The sequence below is a fragment of the Phyllostomus discolor genome, chromosome 8 (genome assembly GCF_004126475.2).
Source record: "Phyllostomus discolor isolate MPI-MPIP mPhyDis1 chromosome 8, mPhyDis1.pri.v3, whole genome shotgun sequence".
In the NCBI taxonomy this organism is placed as follows: Eukaryota; Metazoa; Chordata; class Mammalia; order Chiroptera; family Phyllostomidae; genus Phyllostomus; species Phyllostomus discolor.
In genome coordinates, this window is record NC_040910.2 from 15,171,653 (window position 1) to 15,196,008 (window position 24,356).

Sequence of the window (24,356 nt, forward strand, 5' to 3'; positions counted from 1 at the left end):
AAGAGAGAGCTCATTGTCCTTTGGTCTTCTCCTGAAAAGTCGCATAGGCTCACGCTTCCTGAACAGCCTCACCTCCGGCTCATTTTTTTTGATAACAGCTTTCTAAACGGCATTTCTGGCATCTCACCTCAGCTGAGAATTCTCTATGGTAGATGTGCATCACTTGAGTATATAACAAGCCTGCCTCACTGCTCCCCCATTCTATTCTCCTGTTTGTACTGTGACACCACTCTTATTTTTTCAACACCGTACGACACGGCCGACGCATTCCCCGACCTCTTCATTCACCGTGTGCTGGAGGCCTGATGTGAAAGGAACTCCATGAGGTTCTGTGAATGCGAGGAGCACAGGAAGACAGTCATGGACTCTGAGAGAGAGAGGGACTGAGGACGAGTGAGGGGAAGGAGCGTGCGTGAGTCTGGGCACTGCACGGAAGGATGATCTCCAGCTTGGCAGGGGGCTCAGCGTGGGGGGGGGGGAATGACGGGGCACCCAGAGAGCCTCCTGAGGGCGAGGACAGTTGATTGGCCTTGAAAGAACGGGTTTCGACACTCGCGGGCGTGCGCTCCAGGTCAGGGAGAGAGAGACTGACGTGCGGGCGTGCGGGGGCCACGGGCAGACAGTTCTTCAGGCGCCTTGTGTGCGGGGACACTGGCTTGTGACAAGGAGTGTGGACTTGGCAAGATGGGACAAGGAGGTTAAAGAGGAGAAGCGCGAGGTGTGATAAATGCCTGAGGATGATGAGACCAGGCAGGGAGAACCACGGCGAGAGACACGAAGACAGAATGGAGAGAACTTGTCAAGTGTTGGCCTCCGTGAAATACACGCTCCCTCCTGACAGCTCAAGAGCACGGACTTTTGGGGCAAATGCATCAGAATTTAAATCCAGACCACCTCTCTGACTGCCTCTGAAGGTCACTGTCGGGATACATGCCCATGTTTGTTAAGAATCTGGCCCACTGCGAATGTTTAATGCACGCTAGTTATTTTACTGTTCATGATGCTTTGTCAAAGGGGGAGGGAGTAAAGAGAAACTGAAAGCTTTGCACACATTGAGACTGTGCACAGCATTGTTGTGAGAAGAATGGTGCTTTCCAGAAACCCGGGGAAGAGAAGAAGAGGGTCATGGGAGGTCTGACGTGATTATCCCAGGAGAGTAAGGATGCAGCGGGCAGAAACCACAGTGGAGCCAGGTCCTCTCGGAGGCCCTAGCGGGCAAGACTGGGGGTGGGGGTCAGTCTGAGAAGGGGTGTGTCCTCTCGCCTGAGAGCTGTGAGCAAAGGAAGACACGGTGTGTGAAAAGTACAGAAAATTTTCAGGTAGAGAGTGGGAAAGTGGAGGCGATGTATACCAGGGATTTTTACTTTCTTTCGGAGCTAACTCTGAGGCCTGGGAACCTAAGAAATTAGCAAAGCGTGCAGGAGGCAGACTGGGGACTAGGATACACGGTCAGTTCACAACCAGCACAGAACTCGAAGAGGAGGGGATGCCCACCCGAGACTGTGCAGCACGCAGCATGACTACCGGGCTAGTTCCGGACTGTTCTCCAGCGGTGCCCGCAACATGATGAAGGCGTGTATTCACGAGTATCGCTTTCTCGTCTCCTGCCACCCTGGTGCAGAACCAATGGTGGCCGCATCTGGATTCGTGCCCCTGGATTTCCCCCTGAGAGACCCTGGCAATACACGTCTCCTTTGGGGAACTTTGTTCTGCTTCCTATTTACTCTTTCCCAGATGACAGCACATTTCCAACGTGCCCAAACCTCTCTGGTCAAGAAGGCTCTGATTTAACCGGCTGCCGCTGGTTAGAGCAGCGTGCAGCACGGCCGAAGAGGGTATCTGTGGACACGCTTAACTGTCCTCGGTTTCAGGGAAGGAGACCGAAGCCAGGCCCACCCTGGGAGGTGGTGGGCCCCACAGTTCTACTGACAGAGTCTGTCAGTCGGGGGCAAGGACCAGCAAATGAAAATGGAGTGTTTAAGGTTAAAAACAACATTCCCCTTAAACAGGGCTGAATCACACTCTACTTATCAAGTAGCAGGCCGCCTCACGTCGTGGACCTCGGGGAAGCCCACAGAGCGGCAGACGCTCACTTAGCCCTCCGTTCACGAAGAGGATGCATGGGGCTGGATAACCACAGCAGGGAACACCGGCTGCTTTCTAAGCCCTTTGCTGCCCGTACGTCCTCCTTCCCTGCACAGTCCGGGGCGGGTTGCCCTGCTTTTCCCACACAGGGAACATGAAGCACAGGAGGGTTCAACACCTTCCTTCAAGTCTCACAACCAGCCAGTAGGCTGCCCCAAACCTTGGAGGTAAGGTTGCCTCGGAGGAGAAAATTATTTAAAAAAAAACAACACCAAAAACCAAAAAAGCACCGTGAAATGTAGTAGGTGAGAGCACCTATTGTGTTCAGTGCCCTTCCCTCAGCCACACTCTTGGGGGAGAGGGAGGGCGCGATGGTCGAAAGACCCAGAAAAACGAGGAGTGCTGTGCGTGGCCCTGAAACGGTAACGACTATAATTATTTCAGTGATTAGCATCTCTGTTGTGTCTGCTCGCATTTTCGAAAGGAATCACATTACTATTTATTTTCTAATTCTACTTTATCTCTTTTTAATATTGATTTTCTTTTTATCCTGTTTTTATAATTCTTTATAATTCAAAGTGGCACTCAAACAACTGTCCTCACCCTTAGCAGCAATGTGGGCTTCCTCCACTCCCTCCCCTCCTCCTCCCCCCTCCTCCCTCCCAGGGCTACGGTGAGGGGCCCCGGAGACAGCACAGGGAAAGCGTGCTGATAAGGATTAAAAGGCCTACACAAATATTTGAATATTTGTTTTCTTCCTTTTCCCTTGTTAATGGTTTCTTTTGTCACTCTAGTGACATTCTTGGTTCCTATGACTCTGTTATCTGCTTATCAAACTGTCTTTTATATATTTTTAAAAGGCTCCCAATGACTGCTTTCTCTTTCTAAGCTTTTTCAACATTTTTTTTTAACTCTGACAGCTTCTCAAAGTTGTAGAAAGCTTCGGTCACTGTGGATGGCTGACTCTTGGTTTGATGAATCAACTCTCATTTCCTAGCAACTGTGACAAAGAAACGTCAAAAAGAATGTTTTACAAAGTTGGAAATGCTAATGGGTACCACTACTGTCTCCGTTTTATAAATGAGGAAAGTGACGGAAGTTACAAAGTTATTAAACAGGACTGAAACTCAAGTCCGCTGGGCTCCAGAAGTGGGATTTATAACCTGAACACTGCCCTACAGCTACAGCAGTGAGAGCACAGCATAATCACCCTCCAGTGTATTTTAAATACTCCGAGTAGAAGAAGTTCACGTGCCAGACACTAGAATGACAACATGCCCGTCAGTCAATCTAAGAACTGTGAACTGGGTAAGCAGGGTGCTGCAGGAGAGTTGAATTTTCCAGGCTGGGTCTCCCCTGGGTTATGCTAAACTTCCTTCATGGGAGGGTGGCAGGCGTGCCGTACAAAAAAGATAGATTTCCATGCTGTGACTTTTGTGTCTTGATATTTGGATTGGTTTTACATTTACTGAATTGGTAAAAAAAAAAAAAGATGAGAGAAACCCACAGGCCAATTTCACCAATTTTAAATAGGAAGGAACAAAAAGTAGGGCAAGAAAACGAAATTAAACAGCACGTAAACCAATGGGTCCTTGCTCCAACTCTTGGTATCTCTGATTAATTCGTGTTTCTGTGTGAACTTGAAGAATCCAGTTAAACATTCTCTATAAACTCCCTAAGCAAACAAGCATTATGAATTTTAACGGTAGCTGAGGGAGTTCCAGGCAGTAGAAGCAGCACGGGTCAGCACTCTGGGAAACAGCAGATGGGAGTGGACTTCAGTTCTAGGTGCGCTATTTGCCATCTGACGTGGGGCAAGTCACTAAACTACTAAAATCTGACTTTAGGCAAGTGGCTAAACTAAACTGCTCTGAGCGTGGAACCTCATGTGCAAAATTGCAACACGCGTAGTATCGCGGTCGTTGCTGCCAGACTATGAGAAACAGCAGGTGCAGGCGCCCCAGCACGATGCCCGGCATGGGGCAGGTTCGCTAAGTGCTGGCCATTCCTCCAGCAGAATCCCAAGGTGCTATAAGGTCTCTCGGCACGGAAACAAAGTGAAAACCATCTTCCAAATTTGGGCCCACTGGGAAATCCCCGGCTGTTGACGGACTACCTGGTGGCTGCACACCCGTGAGCAGGGAGCGGATGACAGCCACCCCACGTTCTGGTGTTCGTGGAAGGACGGTGCGTCTGACGTCGGGCCAGGTGAGTTCGAAACGCAGCAGTGCTTCGGCGGAGGCAGGGGAAGGTACAGCAAAAGGGTCTCGACACCAGGAGGCCTTGTGGAAGTCCAGGCTCCTTCAGGATGTGATTCCCGATTTTAATTCAGCAGCTGCGATACCGCCCTCTCTCCTTCAGCAGCCCCGGCAGGGGCCGCTCTGGGAGTGTCAGGAGTTTTCCGGGCACTGACGGGACCCTGCAGCTGACCTTGTCTGACAGGACGGGGTGGGGGGGGGGGGCAGATGATCACTCGGCCTCCAGGACCAGTAAACCAAGAGCTGGTGAAAGGCAAACCATCATTTCCAAGGTGACCTAACAAGCCGTTTACCGAAAAAGCCTTGCAAATAGCTCCTACTCTCAGACTTACCCAAGTCAGTCACATTTTCTCTGTCACTCGGCGGCTCTAGGCTTTACTCTTACTCAAAAAATCATGGCCACAGGTGTGGTGAAAATGCTTCAGATTACACCGATCAATGAGTTTTTATTGATCAGACTCCTGTTCGACCACGTGCCATAAGGGTCGCCACCCCGACAGCGTCGGGCCTCATAAATGACCCAGGCGTCGCCACTACCTGGCATCCGAGGGTCTGGCGGTTGGTCCCAAGCTCCCCTGTCCAGGTCCTCCCTCCGCTCCCCTTGTCCCAGCGTGTTGTGTGTGTGTGCGCCCCCATTTGTGTCATTGTCTCTTCTCCCACCAGGGCCCCCTCTTTGCCTCTTTCTTTGCGGAGTCGTTGGCCATCTTAATGACTCACGGGAAACCCCTTCTCTGCCAGGAAGCCTTGCCCTACCACGTTCTTGGGAAGGGCTTCCTTGTTTGAACCCACCACAGGCTGGCTCTCTGTACCACTCCGGGGACACTCAGTTATCAATGTGTACATCTAGTCTATACGCTCGTGCAGGACCGAAATTACCTCTTACTTCTAACATTAGCTATGGAGACCTTCTCATGCCGAAGGCTCAAGTAGTGTCTGTTGAGTATATTAATACCGGTGGAAGAAGTTGCATTGGAGGTGAGTCTTTAAGGCCAGAAAAGATGAAGCAGGATGTGGAGACCAACCGTGACACAGGGAGAGCCTTAGCGAAGGACAGGAATGAGAACGTGGGATCTTTCAGGGAACGGCAAAGACTCTACCTCCACCACAGGCTTAGACGGCGTGATTGCTAGTAGTGGTTCATGAGGCGGATGTTGCCCTTTGCCCCCAAAGTGACCTTCACTCTGCAGATACTGGACACCCAGGGCAGATCTCTGCACGCGAGCACTGCCCTCAGAACTTTGAGTCGTTGGAAGCAGCATGAAATGCATAAACAAGTTGGACCTCGAAGTGGAAACACCAGTAAGACAGCCATCGCAATAGTCTGGAGCAAGATGAGGCTTCGGAAGCACAACAAATACTACAGAGGCAGAGTCAAGAGGTTTTGAAAAACGAATGATGTGAAGGATGCTGGTCTGAGTAACTCTATGGACAGTGGTTCCATTGACAGTAAGCAAACAAATGAGAGGAAGAAAGCGTCAGGGAAAAAGATGGATTCCGTTCTGAGTACCTTGAGTGCAGGGTCTGACTGAGACGGCCAGGAGACGACTGAGACCGCCTAAACGGCGAGCGCTAAAGCAGTCAGTCCAGCTGGAACTCAGGGCCGGGCTTGCCAATCACCAGCTGACAGCTGACAGCTGACAGCTCAAGCCAGCAGAAAGCAGGGGCTGCCGAAGCACACGATGTGCCCATGTGAGACAAGGGCCGAGGACAGACCCTTTCAGAATGTCTCCGACTGGAGGGTGGCAGGAGCCAGAAGGGAAGGCCAGGCGGACGGGAGAGAGACGAGAACAGTGTGGTGACAGAGAGGTTAAGTCAAGGGCACGGGTCCTCATTTAGAAAACCAGTCACAGCGAGAAATACCAAATCACTTACCGTGTTGAAAAGATGAAGGTTAAAAGCATGAAACTCAGCTGAATAGAAAATACTGAAAAAGAGAAAAGATTGAATCTAAATTAGGCCTATAAGAACAGTATCTGTAGCATATTTACTGGAATGCTTCATTTGATCTGAAATCTATGAGAACTCAAATAGAAAAACAAGTGAATAAATAAGCATAAATTGCTGGAATGATAAAATCATTTAAATTAGGGGGACTTAACCCATTCTTATTGACAATATCCTCAAATAAAATCTATGAGGTCTACTACTCACAACAGATCTAAAACCCTCTTTGGTTTAAGATTTGGTTATTTCATTTGTTCAGTTTAGAGAGGGCTGGTTTATACTGAGGATTTCCAGCAAACAGCATAAATACAGCAGGCTATAATAAATATTTTGGAGTAACTCATTTTGATTTTAATAACATAAGATAATTCGATAGGGCAATTACCCAAAATACAGGATAAATAGAACAAAAGATTTTTTTTTGTTAACAACGAATGTTTTAGTTACTTATCACATTTAAAACGATTGTCCTGAGCTCTGCCTTCAGCCTGAGGAGACTGAGGAGCCAGGACCAAGCGACTTCTATGCCCAGACTGGCCTCTTCCGTGGTCCCGGCTGCCTGCCGGGGACACCCCTCTGTCCTTGCCGCCTCTGTTCTGGAGCAGAGGTCAGCAGAGTTTACTCACAGGGCCACATCAAACACGTGTCAGGCTTGCGGGCCGTGTGGTCTCTACGGCAACTCTGCAGCTCTGCCTCCTCCTCGGAAGCCGCGGTAGATAATACATTACCATTGAGCTGGCACTTGGTTTTACAGTCTGCTACTTCTTACAATGAAATTGCATTACTTTGAGTATAGAAAGGTGACGTAAATATTCACATTTTAACCACCTGTGATTAAAAAGTAGTATCATATGGGAGAAATCCTACTTTTCATTCACGATAAAGAACAAGATTAGTTATAGTAATATAAGTTGGCAAAAAAGTGCCCAATCTAACATTTGAATTTGACAGGTACCATGGTTTCTTCCAGCTGGCCTCAACCACTGCAAATCAGACATAAAAAGACAGAGGCCACGACTGGTGTCTTTCTGAGAAACAGGTGCGTGGGATCGAGTCACTGAGCACATACGAGAGTATGAAACGCAGTCTCCTTTTCTAACCAAGTTAACATTCGAAATGAACTCAGGACACACAAGTGGCTGCCCTCTGGCGCTGAGGAGGCCGAGGGGACGGCGACTTACTGATGAACAGGATGACGACAAGGCTGAGTCTGTCCAGGTCGATGTTCGGGTTGGAGAACGTGCCGCAGAACGTGGTGTAGATGATCATGAGGAGCACGCTGCTGCTGACAGCGCCAAACGGGGGCTTCGTCCTCTCAAGCCAGTCCTTGATGTACCTCCGGACAATCTGAAACACAGGGAGCGACAGGTGGCCCCTCTGCAGAGACGCAGGGGTGCAACAGGGCACCTCACAGTGACTCTGACAGCAGGAAGATGTAAAGGGAAGGGAATGACTTGGATGGTGGCCATGGCGGATTTCAAAGCTTCTCTGCCACGCCACTCTTCTTCTGGGGAACTTTACATTGGTAATGCAGCTTCCACCGGTGTCCGTAATGAGAGTGTATTTTCAACTGCATTCAAATCCATCCTTCATCTTCCCAAATGCTCTTTGCTGGCTGTCACTGAGACATGCCCATTAAGCGTCCCCAAAGTTTATCTCCTCTGCTCATCCTAATGGATGTGCGTAATTACCACAGTCCCCTTTGCCTCGACAGACAATTCCAAGTGCAACTTTGGGAATCTTAAAAATCTGACAGCTTCAAGAATTTCAAGACAGTAGATAATCGGAAGTGATCCATGGAACATATTAATATTTAAAATGCTAGCAATGCACCAGAAGTTTTTAATTAAATTATAACTCATGCTTGAAAAGCAAAAGTGCATGTGTTGTGGGAGCTTGAATAATTCACACTCTGAATATCGAGAGTTTTTGTGAATCCAAAGACAAATGCCATTTGCATGCTTTTAGAATTCCAGAATTAACAATTAAAAATGAATCAATCTGTCCTAATTTTCCTACACAGGGACCAGTGAAATATAAAGTTATACGGCAGTCCTCTCAGATTTTAAAACCAAATCAGATATTTAAAATCAGGACAGGCTGAATATTGGGGATAACTTTTATTTGGATGTAAGAGTGAGCCACTCTATTTAAAACCTTTCACTTTGAAAGAAGCCGAACAAGGGAGTACAGTTGAGACATATTAAGTTCTGAGCCACTCATTATCCTGCATAATTGAACATGAGATCTCACAACAGGCTGAATTAGCATGATCCATGAACAATAATGAGGTCAGGGAACTTCTGACAAGGCTGATGGGGCTCTGTCATCTTCTGCTCTGTCACTAAAAAGCCTTAATTTGCAATGGAGCACACCTTCACAGACACTCCAGAACAAAACAAACTACTCTCAAGGGTACCTTTGAACAAATGGCTGTTGAATCAACTTCATCCTTTCTGAAAGACCGAGTAAGTTGTTAGTAGAAAGAGTCCTGGCAGAAAGCAGAGCAGTTGGTACAAGAAAGATATAGGGACAACACTTTGAAGCTCAGGTGGGGTGGAATGAAGGGGAAAGAGTATCATGTATGCACAGATAAAGAGTGGTTCATATTTTTAAAAAGTAGATCTTGTAATTAAAGTTACAGTTGATGCGGCTGGTGTGGCTCAGTGGATTCAGTGCCAGCCTGCAAACCAAAGGGTCTCTGGTTCGAATCCCAGTCAGGGCACATGCCTCAGTTGCAGGACAAGTCCCCAGTAGGGGGCGTGAGAGAGACAACCACACATTGATGTTTCTTTCCCTCCTTCTTTTTCCCTTCCCCTCTCTCTAAAAATAAATAGAATCTTAAAAAAAAATAAAGTTACAGCTGAACTTATTAAAAATTATGGCTTTTTTGGGGGGGGGAAGTAATTCTAAACCATAGTAATTGTCTAATGTTCCCTTCTTTCTTTAAAGTTAAAATGTAGTGACGTGCAGAGGAAGAAGAGCAGCCCCTTACACAGCATATGCACGGATGTGTTAGAATATTATAAGTTTTGGATAACGGCACTCAGAGTGCCCGGATGGCCCATGTTCACATATGTCATGGTGGGGGGGCTGCTTATTAGAAGGCTAATAAGTCCCTCTGTAGAGGGACTTCATGTAAAAGGTCATTTGGTAATCTGTTGTGTTTGGTAGCATGAACCTGGCAGTTTACCCAAATTTAATACAACTCAACTCATTTAGGAAGTATAATAAAACTAAATGGAAATTACATGGAGTTATTGAAATCGATGTGGTCTTCCTGTAAAATTGTTAAAAACACAAAGGTCTTCCCTCTGTAATAGGTTACAGAATGTATGATTCTAATTCTAAAAGTGAAAGTGTCTTTCTCTCCCATACCACCATCCCCTCTGACCAAATAAACAAGTACATGGAAATTAGGTGTGACTTGAAAGTCAAGTCCATTTTCAAAAGCCAGGCAAATCTCTGGTCAGCAACTGACTTAGCTAACCCAATCATCTCTTTCTTCATGACACACACTCAGAGGCTCACAGTACACAGGGCTCTTCTAGCACGGCCAGTACCGGGGGCTCCTGCGCCCTGCATCCTCCCGGCTAAAATCTGTTTCTTCTAAACACATCAGTGCCCTAATCTGGACACTTAATCTCTATAAAGAAAATGACTAGAAAGTTGGGAATTGGATAGAGTGACAAGTGAAACAATAACCCTAGAGGAAAAGAGATTGTCTTTCACTGTCTTTTAGTCTTACAGTGATATTTATCTGTGTTTTCTAAGTAAATCATTTTATACCTTGCCAGGCTCAATGGAGCTTCTCCATCTTCCTTTAAAATTAAATTCACAAAGCAGCTGTGTTTGCACTGTGTAGCTGGAAAAGTGTTCGAGTGTTTCATAAACGACTGGGGGAAGCAGAGTTCATCCACCTGAAAGATGTGCTTCGGGCGTCAACCCCGGGAAGCCTCGTCTTCTCTTAGTTCGGCCACTCACACGGCTCACGCGGTCATTCTCCGTTTGTCAGGCATCCATGCCATTTTTTAATGCCCCAAGCTTCTTCGCCTTATAGAAATGTTTAAACTCTTATAGAAAATGAGGTTCTTCTCGAGATGCATCGACACAACCAGATTGACACCTCAGAAGTCCCTCGTGGGGAACAATAAACAGCCAAGATGAGGGGGGACAGGCACATGCTGGTGAGGTCGCCAGTGCGTCTGCCTCCAGAATCCACACTCCTGCACGTGCTCTCGTAGCTCGGAGAAGCTCAGGCATTCCAAGTCTAGTGACAAATTCTCATTTACTTGTTAGCTTTTTCCTACAGAGCTGGAAAAAAATCTCCCACAGCCTCTTATTTTATTGTCTCACTTCCTACATTTTGATTTTCTCTATTTTAAATGAAGCATCAGTAAAGGTAAAAGGGAGACTTGAATCTGGCCTCGGGCTTCTAACAAGCTGGGACACATGTCCGTCACTGCACGACCTGCAAGGCGGAGACTGGGAAAACCCACACATCCCAGATGACGCATGTCCATATACCGAGAAAACTGAGAAATGTAACAGCTATCATTTCAGTTTCCGTTTTTTTTTTTTTTTTCAGGGTATTTTAACTGATTTTTGAGTGGGGAATGTATGATAGATAATTTTTCATGCTAAGTCTGAATTTTAAAAATTTATTTTTCTTCAAGGTGGCTTCAGATTGTTTCTTCAGTTTCTATCTACTATTCCATCGAATCCATCAATTTTCATAAGGTGCTTTGTTTCTTCATTAAAATTCCGTGGGAATGGATAGTCAGGGATATAAAATCAAATCCAATTCATAAAACATTTTTCTTTTAAAATATTTTGTGTTAAATATTGAGTAGATTCAAAGTGATACAGTATGCTTGGTAAAAAAGTAAAAGCAACCACTGTGAATGAACACGATAGGCGCCCATCATCTACTTAACACTCTGGACATTATTCCCACTGTAACTCCCTCTCGTTCTCGGCAGAAACCTCACACAGACATGAGTCTCCTGCTCCGGCTGAAGCTGACAACGCAGAGCCCGCATGAGTGAGTTATGTAAGAGGTCAAGATGCTGGTTTAGCTGGACGAACAGGAATTGGACTCCTACTTCCTGAGGGGCCCCTGGCTCCTGGAGCTCACCTTCCAGGTGGAGGAGAGAAGTAAAAAGCAAAAACAGCAAACAAACAAAAAGCAGATAATGATCCTACTAAGTACTGGCTTAAACTGGAGGGGGTGACAGCGAGCCTCCTGGAGGTGGGTGAGGAGGGGGAGGTGAGGCGTGTCCTGAGCACAGGGACCCACCGGTGCAAAGTGTCTCAGGCAGGGGCCAGGCCAGCACATGTGACAGGCAGGCAGAGCCAGCGAGCCCGGAAGGCAATGGCGAGCTGGAGAGGGTTGGGGAGGTGAGAGGGACCTTAAGGGGAGAAGCAAGCCTGTAAGGAGCAGAGTGAGGTTGCTGGGAAGTGCGACACAACATTTCACATCTGGGCTCCTGAATGTGAAGCAAGGTGAGACCCGGTACGCATTTCTCTCCAGCAAAGCTGGGGATCTCGGGAAATGGCTGCTGGGGGCTCCGTGGCAGTGGATTCGGACCTTTCTTCAGCCAGTCTTCTCATACAGCTCATTCCCTGCGGTGGCGTTTGCTGTTAACTGCACTTATTGCAGTGTGATAGAGTCTCTGCTTCTAGGAAGCTTGCAGATAAATTATAGTCCCCCACCCCCATACATGTGGAATCAAGCCCCTGGGAGAGCCACCGGAGCTCAGTCCCTGCTGGGTGTCCGAGCAGGTCCGCTAGGCGTCAGAGAGTGTCTCTGTGCTGAGTTTGAGGGAAGGAACGGGGGTTTGCTGGCAGAAAGGATGGGATGGCGGGTGAAAGGCATGGAGCAGTGGGGGGCCTGGTGGGGGCGGGAGTGGGGTGCAGACAGCAGGGCAGGTCGGGAGCCTGAAAGAAGGGTGGTGGGGTGACACTGGAGAGGCAGTTTGGGGCCGAATGATGAATGGCTCTGTGGGCCACGCAGGAATGGGCAACAGGAAACCACTAAGGACATTTTTAAGGAGAGCCTGGCTGGTTTCTCAGGATGACCCTGGAGCAGTGAAGACACTGGTGAGGAATGGGAAGAGGCAGACAGCAGAGAGGCAGGTTTGGGAGGTGCAGTGATCGAGACAAGCGACGGCGACGGCATGGCATCCTCTCCGGCAGTGTGACCTGAGGATGCCAGGTAGGAACGGTTTCTGGGGCAGAAATAGTGGCGGTTGCTGACTCCCTGCCTGTAAGGAAGGGGGCAAGGGGAGGGAGGAGGCAAGGCGGTTTCTGTAGGTGGAGACTGGGCTGCGACTGGTAATTCCTGCCCTGCACTATAGGGTGGTGGGGTGGTGGATGTAAATATATAGGTTTCCTCTTTGGAAAAAACCATTAAAGCACTCTGGTACCTAGAGTACTTTGAAAAAACAACAACACTTATACTACTTTTTGGCTACCTTTACTTATAACTTACTGTAATACTTTACTGCTGGGCCTGTAGAGGATAAGCAATTGAACAATTCATAATCCTCCTGGATGAATATTCTTAATTATATAAATTCTATAGCCCTATACCTTAAAAAACCTATTGAATGACTGAGGCAAAGATCTTTTCTTTGTCCATATGTTTTAAGCCAAACACTTACCATTAATAGACATACTTCCAAGATCCACTAAGGAAGAAATGCATGAGCCTTGGCTAGTACATGAAATTATTTTCAGATCCAAGGAAGTAAGTACGGGTTTATACTTCCCACAGCATAACCCGTCTAGAGCTGAGAAGGGCAGGTGGCTATTATGTCTCTTTAAGATGCAACATTTCTGTCACTGATCATAGAACTCTCACTCATTCACTCCTTCTGCCATTCACTCATTCACTCATTCATTCAACACACATTTACTGGGGGCCTGTGCTCTGGGTATGGTAAGCACAACAAATGTGGTTCCTGTACTCGTTCCAGTTTGAAGGGGGAGACCAACAGTTAACCAGGGAACCAATGGTACGAAATAATGAAAAAGGACACGAAAGGAATTGAACAAAGTGCTGCAATAAAGATAACCGGGAATCCTTGGATAGGCGATAGGTGGGTGGTTCAAAGAAGACACGAATTAAAGAGTCAAATGAGCCATGAGCCAGGGTGGGAGGGTGGCCGGGGAAGACACACCAAACAGAGAAGTTAAGCAGGGATCGAGAGAGAGCCAGGGAGGCTAGAGTGCAGGAAGTGTGGCCAAGAGGTCGGGGAGGTGGGGGTGGGGGTGCAGAATATTTATTCAGAGTACCTGCTCTGTGATTAGCAGGGTGGGAGAAGTCTTTTTTTCAAGTATGACTCTACATTTAATTAAATGGCATTTGTTGAGTGCTTTAGAATCCTTCCTCCTTATCCTAAACTTGGTCCCTTCTCTAAGCACTAAGTGGAAGTAAAATAAAGAGAGTAGTGCATGTGCAGCGGATGCGGGGAGCTGCCACCGGGACCCAGCCCTCCAGGAACACGGTGCTGTCCCCGGATCCCAGGGCTGTGCGGGTTGGACAGAAAGATCGCAGCCGCATTTCTGCAGGAGCTGCTGCTGAGAGAGCAGGTCCAGCCGAGGTCACCCCTCTCATGGGAGTGGGAGGGAGGCGGGAGGGTAAGGACAGGCACTCTTGCCGTGGGCAGGACAAGTCTAAGGGTGCCCCCCACGCCGGGCCCTGCCCTAGGGTGTGTGGAGGCCACTGCATGGCTGCACTGCGGTCACCTCCTCCCTCCTCCCCGTTGTCCTTTCTCCAGTCTCCCAGAGGTGTGGAGCCCAAGGGTACTTCCAAAGGGGAGACCTCAGTCCCAGAGTGCATTTCCCAGGAAGCCCAACCTAAGACCGCATGTAAATACTACCTGTCTACACGTACATCATTTTTATAGTTCATACTCCAAAGAGTGGCCCTCTGTTCAGCCTTTGTAGGGAATCTGACAATGGTGGTGTGACTGCCTGTGTCGGGCTCTATGATGACAAAACCTTCCTATGCATCCATATTTCCTTTAGTCCTTACAACCACCCTTTAACATGGGCATTATTACTATTACACGGGTTAATAAATTACGCATCTAGAGCTAAGGAGATCAAATGATTTGTCAAAGGTCACACAATAAATACCAGGTAGAACTAAGTCTAGAGTCTAGTTGCTCTTAAACTCATGTCTATGCTCTTAATCATCCAAATATACTGTTTCCTAAGACTTGCTCATTTGGTGGCATGTTACATTCTTTACTTCTTTACTCTGGCTACCTATGAGTTAAAAAAAAAACCTTGCTTTAAAATTTGTATGCTGATAATTAAATTACATGCTTATTATTACCTTGTTAAATGAAATTGAAATATAAGAATGTATTCCATTATCCACTTCAACAAGAATGATAAAGGAAACTAAATTTTCTAGGATCCAATTTAAGAGCTAATAGAATTCAATGTTTATTTTATTAATTACGGTACCACGAATCTGATAACTGATGCTGGAGGTGTCTAGGAAGCAGCCAACCAGAGACAGATGCTCATTCTCAGCAATGGTCCTAAACACTGAGACCACAATGGAAGTCACAGAGTAAGGTAATGGCTTGCAACATGTTCATTCCCAAGCTAGCTGCACAGCTATAAAGAAGGGAAATAAATGTAAAATGAAATCAAGATTCTGTGCAGGTGTCCCTGTCTGTAAAGCATATTGTTATTAACTAAAGAAAGAGAGAGAGAGAGACTGTTGTGATTGGTACAAGCTGTGTTTCATTAGACTGTCTCTTCCTCCGTCTCTTTCCTTAACTCTCCTGACACTTTGCAAGAACTTACAATTTGATCTGTAAAGAAAAGAGCAGACCGCATTAGAGACCTTACCTGTCCGATAACGAGAGGAACCACAACAGTCATAAAAAGCTGGGAAAAAATAGATGTAAAAGGCACAGACGAGGATGAGCCGAGCTGTAAAACAAGAATAGAAGGAGTTAGAGTTACTCGGAATCCGTTTGCAAACTTTGCTGTTAACTAAATCATGCAATAAGTGACTCTCTCATGCGCACCAAAAATTTGGTAGCTGTACACAAAAAGCAAGTGATTTTTAATTTTCTAAACTTAACACAAAATAACCTGTTAAGGAGTTTAATATACAGTTTTGACTGGGACAGTAAGATTGAAGGAAATGATAACTATGTTGTTTGATAATTAACTTGATTATAGATTAATATTTGGATAAGGAATCACCCAAATATTAATGATTAAATCCATGGTAGTTCACCTATCGTCATGGCTTATGTGATTGTTATTTCACCTATCACGTACCTAAAACTAACAAGTATATTCTAGTATTTTCTCATCAGGAGGCAAATGAAGTAGTTTCTAACTTTCCCACTTTTTCAAAACAAAGGCAATGAATTTCATATTCTTTAAATTATTTTCTTACACGAAATCTAGCAAATGGGAAATCCTAAAGCATGACTCATTATTAAAGTTCAGTACAGCCCTCCTAAATGCGCATGTCTCAACACCGTTCATGAGTCCTGTTTTGGTTGGTTCTTTTTGCTGATTACTGCAGTCTCCGCTGCAGGAAGATTTGATTGGCAGCAGCGCACGATGGTGTCTGTGAACACAGTCGCGCACTCACATTAGTGTCAGCCACCAGGAACTGCTGTCTTCCTACGACCCTGAATGGTTTCCCTTTGAACCTGATGCTGTCTTTCCTCTGAAGTCCTTCTGGTTTTCAAACCTGGCCAACACTAGCCTGTTCCATAGGAGTTTCTTTCCCTTTGGAGTTTATGACTCCCTTTTGCAACCAGGCTCTCTCGAACCATCACCAGCGAGCTCCCCGGCCCCTGGCACTTACTTTCCCCCTCCCCTGCAGACCAAACCTCAGTCTCCATATTTACCTAAGTTTGGTTCCACTTGCAAATACCTTTGGGAAAATAACATTTATATACTATATTGAGGAAGTGATGACTGAGGGCATGGAATGTTAAAAAAAATCCATCAAATATTTAGATAAATGAAGTCAAGAGCTCAGGATGAAATGATGTGGGATCAGTGTGTTCACTGATTTCTGTGTGAACTGGCTTACCAAAGTCGTTCCTCACCCTGGCGTGTTTTATAAGATTCTGTGCCCTAGCCTCAGCCCCAGTCTGGGGGCACTCAGAATGCCGAGAATGCGTGTCCTGCCCACCAGGCCCGCAGGCATTCAAGGCCACCTTCGACACTGACCACCGGCTGCCAGTGTAACCCGCACACACGACTGCAGCCTTTCCCTCCAGGACCAAGGCATTCTGGGGCACGAAGAGAGTGAAGTGGGAAACGAGGAGCTGGTGGGGAACAGACAGATCCCTGGTGTATTCAGTGCTATGTGGCTGTTGGGTGTTTCTTTCTATGCAAAGCCAAAGTAGTAAAAACTAATCATCTCAGCCTATTTTAGGGCAACTATGTCCTTGAGACACAAGGTACCTAACAAATATATTCTCTTCACAAATATTAATTCCAAGGATATCCCCGGGGCAAGGACCGAAATAAAGAAAAATGGATCTTACAGGAAATTGAAGCTGAACAGAAAAAAAAACCAGTTTAAAGAACAAAAAGTTTTCGAGTTCAGAAATAAGCAGCTCAGTGCTCTGCCCGTGAGGTTTACGGTGTGTTGGGGAGAGGCAGTCGGATTCCGGGCAGAGACCTTCTGTTAAAAAGGGACGATTCTTGTCTGGAATCTTAGGGATGATCTTATGTAGCCCTGTTCCACTTTCTATTTCAACTTCACTGAGTTAGTTACTGTTTTCAAGATATGTTAACGATAACCATGTAACAAGCTGCAGTCCGTCTGTCTGTCATCCCAGTGCTTACCCCAGGAACTGGCACAGAGAGCATGTTTGCAGAAGAATAAGCCTGTGCAGGATGAGCAAATGGAGGAATTTGTACATGAGGTGTTACAAAGTGACAAGCATGTGGTATTATAAAAATTACATGGTATTATTTTCTCCTCTGCTCCTTTACCACCAGTAACACTATTCATTCTAACGTGCACCTAGAAACAAAGGGCATCTAGTCGTGCAAGATCCACGTGAAGAAAGGATGAGAGTGTGTTTGTGTGTGTCTCTGTGCATATGTCTGTGTGACTGTGAGTCTATGAGTGTGCGTGTTCCTGTGTGTGTGTATGTGTCTCTGTGAGTGCATGTGTGTGTCTGTCTCTGTGAGTGTGTATGTGTTTCTGTGAGTGCATGCGTGTCTCTGTGAGTGTGTGTGTGTGTGTGTGTGTGTGTGTGCAGAGCAGAGCCAGGGCCTGTTCTCCATCCTCAGCGCTCCCTCACCCGCCCGGATCCTTCCTGCTGCTCGGCAGGGGAAGACCTAACACAGACAGAACCTCAACCCTGGCAGAGGCTCGGAGCCCCGTTCCACTCCCTCTTTTTCAAGAAATGAAAACTGTGGTCCGGAAAGAAGCGACTTGCAAGGAACATCTCTAATGCCTCCACTGTGATAGGAAATTGGCTACGCTGAAATCTACAACCCAGGCAGCCGCCCTGCAGCCACGCCTGCTCTGTGATGACAGCTCTCCCGCGCTGGGGGGTCCGGTTTGCTTACTCCTCAGTACGACTGCAGAGCAGTGAACCCAGAGATCAAACGGAGAGAAAAGTTAAAACACAACCTCGCTTACTAAGTTAATCTGGGGGGTTATGTTCAAGATTGAAAATCTCGATTCTACCCAAAAGATCAGATTTGATGAGAGAAGTCAAGGCAAATGCAGCACCACTTCGGTTCTAAGAACAGTACGTATGTCGGTCCCCGTCTGTCCGTCCATCATTTGCATGCGGGTGTTTGGGAGGCGCGTGCTCCTAGAAGACAGTGGACGGGGCTGCGGGGTGAGGGGAGTGGCCCGTGGCCTCCAGGGCCCCCTTCCTCTGAAGTGCCTGTGATTTTTGCTCCATGAGACGAGGAACACGGGCGAGAACAGCCCTCCCCGGAGACTCTGTCAGCTCAGAGGCCAGGGCAAGCTGGCCCGGGCTGTAATTAGCTGGGTTGCACAGAGCCAGACTGGGCACAGCAGCAGCGGGGAAGCCGGGGGAAGTCCCGCAGGACGGCTCCCTTAGAAGTAGCTCCGAAGGCAGGAAACCTCAGCACGGGGGTCTAATTTGGCAGACGTCCTCGCTTTTGAATTGGCCCCTGGGCCCATCGCCGGGGTCAATGTGAAGACGCAGAGGTGCCCGGTGGGGGGAGGAGTCCCAGGCCCTGTGCAGCCTGCCCTGGCATCCAGAAGAAAGGAGAACGAGCATCTGGCACAGGGCAGCCTCCGAGCCCAGGGCGGGGAGAGGCCGAGACCCAGTCATTCGGCATGCAGAGTCGGTCGAGACTAAAGCAGGAGGAAACGCGCTGACACATCTGGTTCTCCACGTCTTCATAAGGAACCTGCCACGGTGTCTCCTGTAAAGGCCAGTGTGGTTCTGACGCAGCCACAGCGTGCACAGTCGGATAAACTTGCAGGTTCAGGGAAACCTGGCACCAAGCAAGTGCTCTGGGCCTCCCTGCGCTACCCAGGTAGATTTAGCGGTAACAGGTCCCCTCCTGCCCATCCACGCTTTAAGGCACAGCCTGTTCAGCAGTCCAGTCACTGGCGAATTCCCTCCAGGAGTGTAGTGCTGTGAAGCAGACCACTTTACAAGTTCTCTTTACCTACAAGTAGTTTGTTTGTTTTACTATCTTATGCTAAAAAGAAGGGATTCAGTGAAAGTTAAGTATGTGGGAATGTAGGACCTTTGTGTCCAATCATTCAAATAGCTACTGGAGTCTCCTGCGGGCCACAGCACGCTTAGACAGGGGAATTACACACAAGCCCTTCCTCTCGGGACTTGATGTTCAAAAGCTGAGTTCTGTGTGCAGGTCCGCCCAGCACCAGGGCACACACGCTCCTTCCTGTGAATATCTTCTCCCTCCCCATGTGGAGCTTGAGAAGTTCCAGCCTTTCTCTTGGACTCAGTGCAAGCATTGCTTCTTTAGGAAGTCTCTCCAACCCTCCTCCCAGCATGCAGACCGGGCTGCCTTTCCTTCGTGGCTCCACTGTGCATCTCAGGATGCCTGGTTGCCCGTGTTCACAGATCTGTCTCTCCAGGAGTCTCTGTGTTCCCGGAGGTCAGGGGCAGGGTCTTATTCAAGCTCCCCGGGGCCCAGCAGGGACCACGTTTTCCGTCCAGGGAAGGGGCTCTTACACTTTTGTTTATCAGAAGCCCCCGCAGGGTTTGTTAAAACACAGATTGCTTGGTGCCCCCCTCAGAGTTTCTGATTCGGAACATCCGGGGAGAAGGATGAAAGGGTGGAGGATGGTGACAATCTGCATTTCTAAAAAGGCCCCGGCAGAGGCTGGTGCTGCAGAGCTGGGGCTCACACTTTGAGAAGCACCAAGCGGGTACGTAGTAGGTGCTCAACAAACAGGGGTTCAGTTCCTGAATGAGCACAACACAGAGGTAGGAAAAGAGGCCCGGCCATGTTTTCTTTCCCTCCTTCCACTGTGGGGTGGGTTACAAAGCCCTCGTCAATTCACGGACCCAAGAAAGGATCAGTAGCCTGGCCTCCCACACAACTGCCTCATAATTATAGGAATGGCAACACTGATTGTGCAGTTTCTGTGTGCCAGACACTGCTCTAAATGCTTAATGTGTGTTGAATAATTTAATGCAGCAACCCCTGGAGGGAGGTCTTCCCAGTGCCCTGATTTTCATGGGACGTGAGAGTGGCAGCGAACGGTCCAGCCACTCGGTCGAGGGCACTGCAGCTAGGAGGCCATGGAGCCAGGATCTAAGCCCGGAAGTGTTGCTCCACATCCTTACACTTCGGCCTCGCACTGTGCCGCATATTAATTATAGAAGCCGTGAAATGGGGAAGGGTCGGGGTGGGCTCCCTGTCCTTGCCCCCAGGAGAGAAGGAGGGGAGGCGCCTTTGCCTGTGGCGGGAGGGGATGGAGCTGCATGGAGAGGGGCGCTGAGGGCAGGCAGAGGCGCGGAGAGGGGGAAAGGAAAGGAAAGGAACGGTGAGTGCGGGCACCGGCTGATGCCCTCTGCAACTGGGGCTCTGGATTTCAGTCCCAGGACTCAGAAAATGGTCTGAGTGACCATTTTCTCGACTCTCTCCCGGATGGTGCACAAAACTAGTTCCAGGGCTGATGCATCAGGAGCTAACCCAGTCCATGCACAGTGGATGCTTTAGGGCACTGGGACTCAATTCTCTCACTTGGCGGGAGAAGGAGGAGTAAAAGCAGGGGTGAGTGCTATCAATCCATTCAGTTTAGAAACAATTTGATCTGGAAAGAATCTGGGGGTCCAGTCTGTAAAATATGATGGGGCCAAACCAACGAGCCTCAGAAAGACAAACCGGCAGCAGCTCTTGACAAAGGGGCACGGACTGTCTCTTAGAATCACAGTTACCGACCCACACGCGGCTAGAGAACAGATGGCGCGTTTTAAATCACTCCTGTAAGTGAGCTGACCTGTAAATTGTCATTAATGCACCAGGTCCTCCCTGGCTCTGCTGTGTAATCAGCCTTTTATCTCCTACCAGGGAAATCCATTAGCCACAGGCATCTTCACTATTTGTGTCTCTTCTCAGCTATTAAAACATTATTGCATTAAATAATTCACCCTTGATGATTGGTCTCTGCTGTCATTAGCACCATGTTCAGGGACAATAAGAACAGATATTTACAGTTTATGCTGTAGAATGGCCAATGTGAGAAGAGAAGAGATCTTCTCTTTGGCCAGAAAATCAGACACAGGGTTTGCTCACTTCCTGCTTGGTGTCCGCCCTCACCCATCGCTCGCCCAGAGCGCTGTCCCGGGGGGAGGGAGAGAAAGAAGGGACTGTCTCCTATGGCACCTCACCTTCCAGCGCCCACACAGACACTCTCTACACACCTGTCTCCTTCCCTTCACACAGGGGAGTACTCAGAAGGAGCGTGTCCCTGTCCCCAGACCCTTCTTGATTTCATCTCCCCCCAGGAACTCCAGGTGAGCCTCGCCCCTGCTGCTCCTTCTTGCACAGGGAAACGTGCAAATGACATTACATCCTTACACAGCACTGGTGCGGTAAGTGTGCGCCCGCTGATGGGCTCGATGCAAAAATGCCTGTGACTCTTATCCAGATTAAGAATATGATTGTTAAACAGCCATGCTGGTTCAGATGCGTGTATCAAACTCGAACCGGGCTATGCGTGGAAAGTACAGGTTTAGTAGAGGAAGGGATCCTTTTTCTATCCAGACACACGGTGTGTTTCCTTCTTTGAGAAGTAAAGAGCAAAGCAGGCTTCAAGTGATTTTGGAAGATAAAACAATAAGTATGTAAAAGTATTTCTTTTTATTATATACTAATTTCAAACCCAAGATGAAACGATTACCTTCCAATCACTGATGGAAAGTATGTTCGACTGTAAGTTCTAGGTATTCGAACTACACTGAGATCTTAGTCAGGTGTGCCTGAGTGGATGGTACACGGGCCTATAGCCACAGAGGACAGCCATGAGGAGACGGGCTTTCAGGGCACGGAGGGCTGGAGGCAGAGATAGAAGCATCTAGAAACAAACTTGGCTTCTAATCCCCTGACCACAGGATATGGCTTTGTCAGTACGTGTCTGGATCAGGAACCAAAGTGCTACTGTTGCTAACTAAAGAGTCCCTTCAGCAGAGCAAACCTTTACGCGCCTCCAGAAGAGCTCTCTGAACTTGGGGACCCACAGGAAGGGCAGCACAAGGCAGCAGTGACCTTCTCTCCCCATCCAGACCCACCTGCGCGGGGAGCACCAGCGGCAGCTGGTGTCGGCAGGGAGCCCAGGGGCGAGGGCGAGGCCTGTGAGGCAGCGTGGGCCTGAGCTCCCCCAGTGACACTGCCCCTCTGTCAAGCCCCAGCAGTCCCAGACCAGCAGCGGAACTGGCCTCCCGGGTCAGAGGTCCTCAGAGCAGAAGGAGTTTATCAACGTCACCCCTACAGCCCTGGCAATGGCACGCCAGGTGCTCCCCCTAGTCCTTTACAGTTCAAATAGTTTTGGGGAGCCCCGATATGGGCATTTACCAAAGACTCCATGTTTTCCTACCTCACCAAGCCCTCCTGGTGTGAGAACCATCTCCCTGTGATGTACGTACATGGGTGGGAGACAGGCTACTCCCAGGTTCGAGAGACGGTTGTTCTTCACTCAAGTTACAGACGAATACTCCTCAGCACACGGTGGGGAGACCGGCTCAGCGTAAGACCACTGGGGCCATCAGATGGGTAGCCGCTCTTTACGTGTTTTATCATCAGTTCACACACGGCACATGGGACCATCAACTACGCAGTCATCATTGGGAACATGACAGAAACAGAGAAGTGTGTATGGCAGTCATGGCTGTGTGCACTGCTCTTGCTCACCCCAGGGGCATCGAACGTTGATGAATTTCATCACAGGTAGCAACTACTGGGAAAACTGTCGTGACGGCAGCCTCCAAGGCCCCTGGGGGTCTCTCTCCCTGACCTGGACTTCTCTCTTCTATGAATTCCCATGACACTCACTCTGAAGAACACAGTGGGGCAGTTACTTTTTCTTCGAGATCTCTTCCCTGTTCTTTTCTCTCGTTTACCCAAATATGCTTGAGGTTTCTTCAGGGCACTAATTATGTCTTATTCTTTTTTGTCTTTCCTATGCTACCTAGACTATAACCATTCAAGAGGTAGTAACTGAGTGCTGACAATATGTCTTAACACCAACTGTCTCCGAGGAGGCAGGCTTTGGGAGATAACCGGGAAGGAACCCTCGAGGGGAGGCGGATCCTGGCTGAACATGCCCGGTGCTCCTTCCTAGGAGTGCTGTCGTCTCAAATGAGTTAAGGAAACTCTTTGAACCTAAGTTTTTTTTAATATAATGTGAGGGTAATACCCACCCCTAAAGGCAGTCATGCTCGTCACATGGGATTATGTAATAAGTGCACATTATCTCTACTCAATGAAAATTGTTCCACCTCTCCCCTCCCATTACTGTGGGTGGGCTCTCTGTGCTTAGGAGGCCACAGCTCCCTTTATGAACTAGAACTCACCCCCTTTCTCCTACTCAAGGACACGGGTGCATGAATTTCTGTATCAGTTTTTCCTTCTCTAACTGGATTAATCCATCAATACAAATATGCTAATAATTTTCCCAACTTGGTTGCTGCCTCATTTTCTGCACTCTTTAGAGCAAAATTCCTCAAAAGGGTTATTGATGATCAATGTATTTATCTCCTCTTCCTCCCTTCCCCCCTCCCTCCCTCCCTCCTTCCTTCCTTCCTTCCTCCCTCCCTCCCTTCCTTCCCCAGTTCCAATCAGCTCTCACCCCCACAACGCTGCTGAAACAGCTCCTGTGAAGGTCCCCAGTGGCCTCTGCCGTGTGAAAACCAGTGGTCACTGTCAGACTTGACGGTGTCTGAACTACTACCAGCATTTCCAGTAGTTGACCACTTCCTCTTTTTGAAATGCATTCTCTGAGTCTTCTGGCACGCCAGATCCTCTGGGTCTTCCTCCTAAGCGCAGTGCACATTCCTTGGTCTTCTTTGTCAACCACGGATACCTTTCCTTCTCTAGTCTCACTCTCCTGGTGAACCCTCCCAGTCTAACTTAAAATCCCTTTCTATGCTGCCCGATTATGAATCTCTACTCCAGACATCTCCCCTGAGGTGCAGACTCATAGAGTCCACTGCTTACTTGATGTCTCTACTCAAATGTCTAACAGGCACCTTAACCCAGACATGTCCCACACTAAACCCTTTATGAGTCCCTTCAACCTGCTCTGCCCCACGGTCTTCTGTATCTTAGTGAACGCCAGCACCATCCTTCCCGTTGCACAGGCTTGGAGTCATCCTCGATGCCGATCTTTCCCCCACAACCTTCATTCAGTCTCTCAGTTTTTCCAAATTCTACACTCAACTGCTTCCCGTCAGATTCACCCAACCACCCCACCTGGCTAACGGTGTCTCTTGCCCTGACACTGCACTGGCTTCCTAACGGGCCTTTCCATCTCCAACATGGTCCCCTTACAATCTACTCTCAGCCCAGTGTCCGGAATCAACCTATCAAAAA

At 48.1% G+C, this 24,356-nt stretch overlaps 1 protein-coding gene across 1 annotated transcript in view; it reads right to left on the reverse strand.

Annotated features, from left to right (window-relative positions):
• Nucleotides 1-24,356, reverse strand: part of SLC10A7 (solute carrier family 10 member 7) — a 195,462-nt gene that overhangs the window by 26,441 nt on the left and 144,665 nt on the right. The window contains exons 7-9 of the mRNA XM_028521974.2: nucleotides 15,162-15,245; nucleotides 7,469-7,634; nucleotides 6,216-6,267 (exon numbers count right to left, since the gene is read on the reverse strand). Coding sequence (XP_028377775.1) covers nucleotides 6,216-6,267; nucleotides 7,469-7,634; nucleotides 15,162-15,245 — 302 coding nt within the window. The remainder of the gene's footprint in view (nucleotides 1-6,215; nucleotides 6,268-7,468; nucleotides 7,635-15,161; nucleotides 15,246-24,356) is intronic.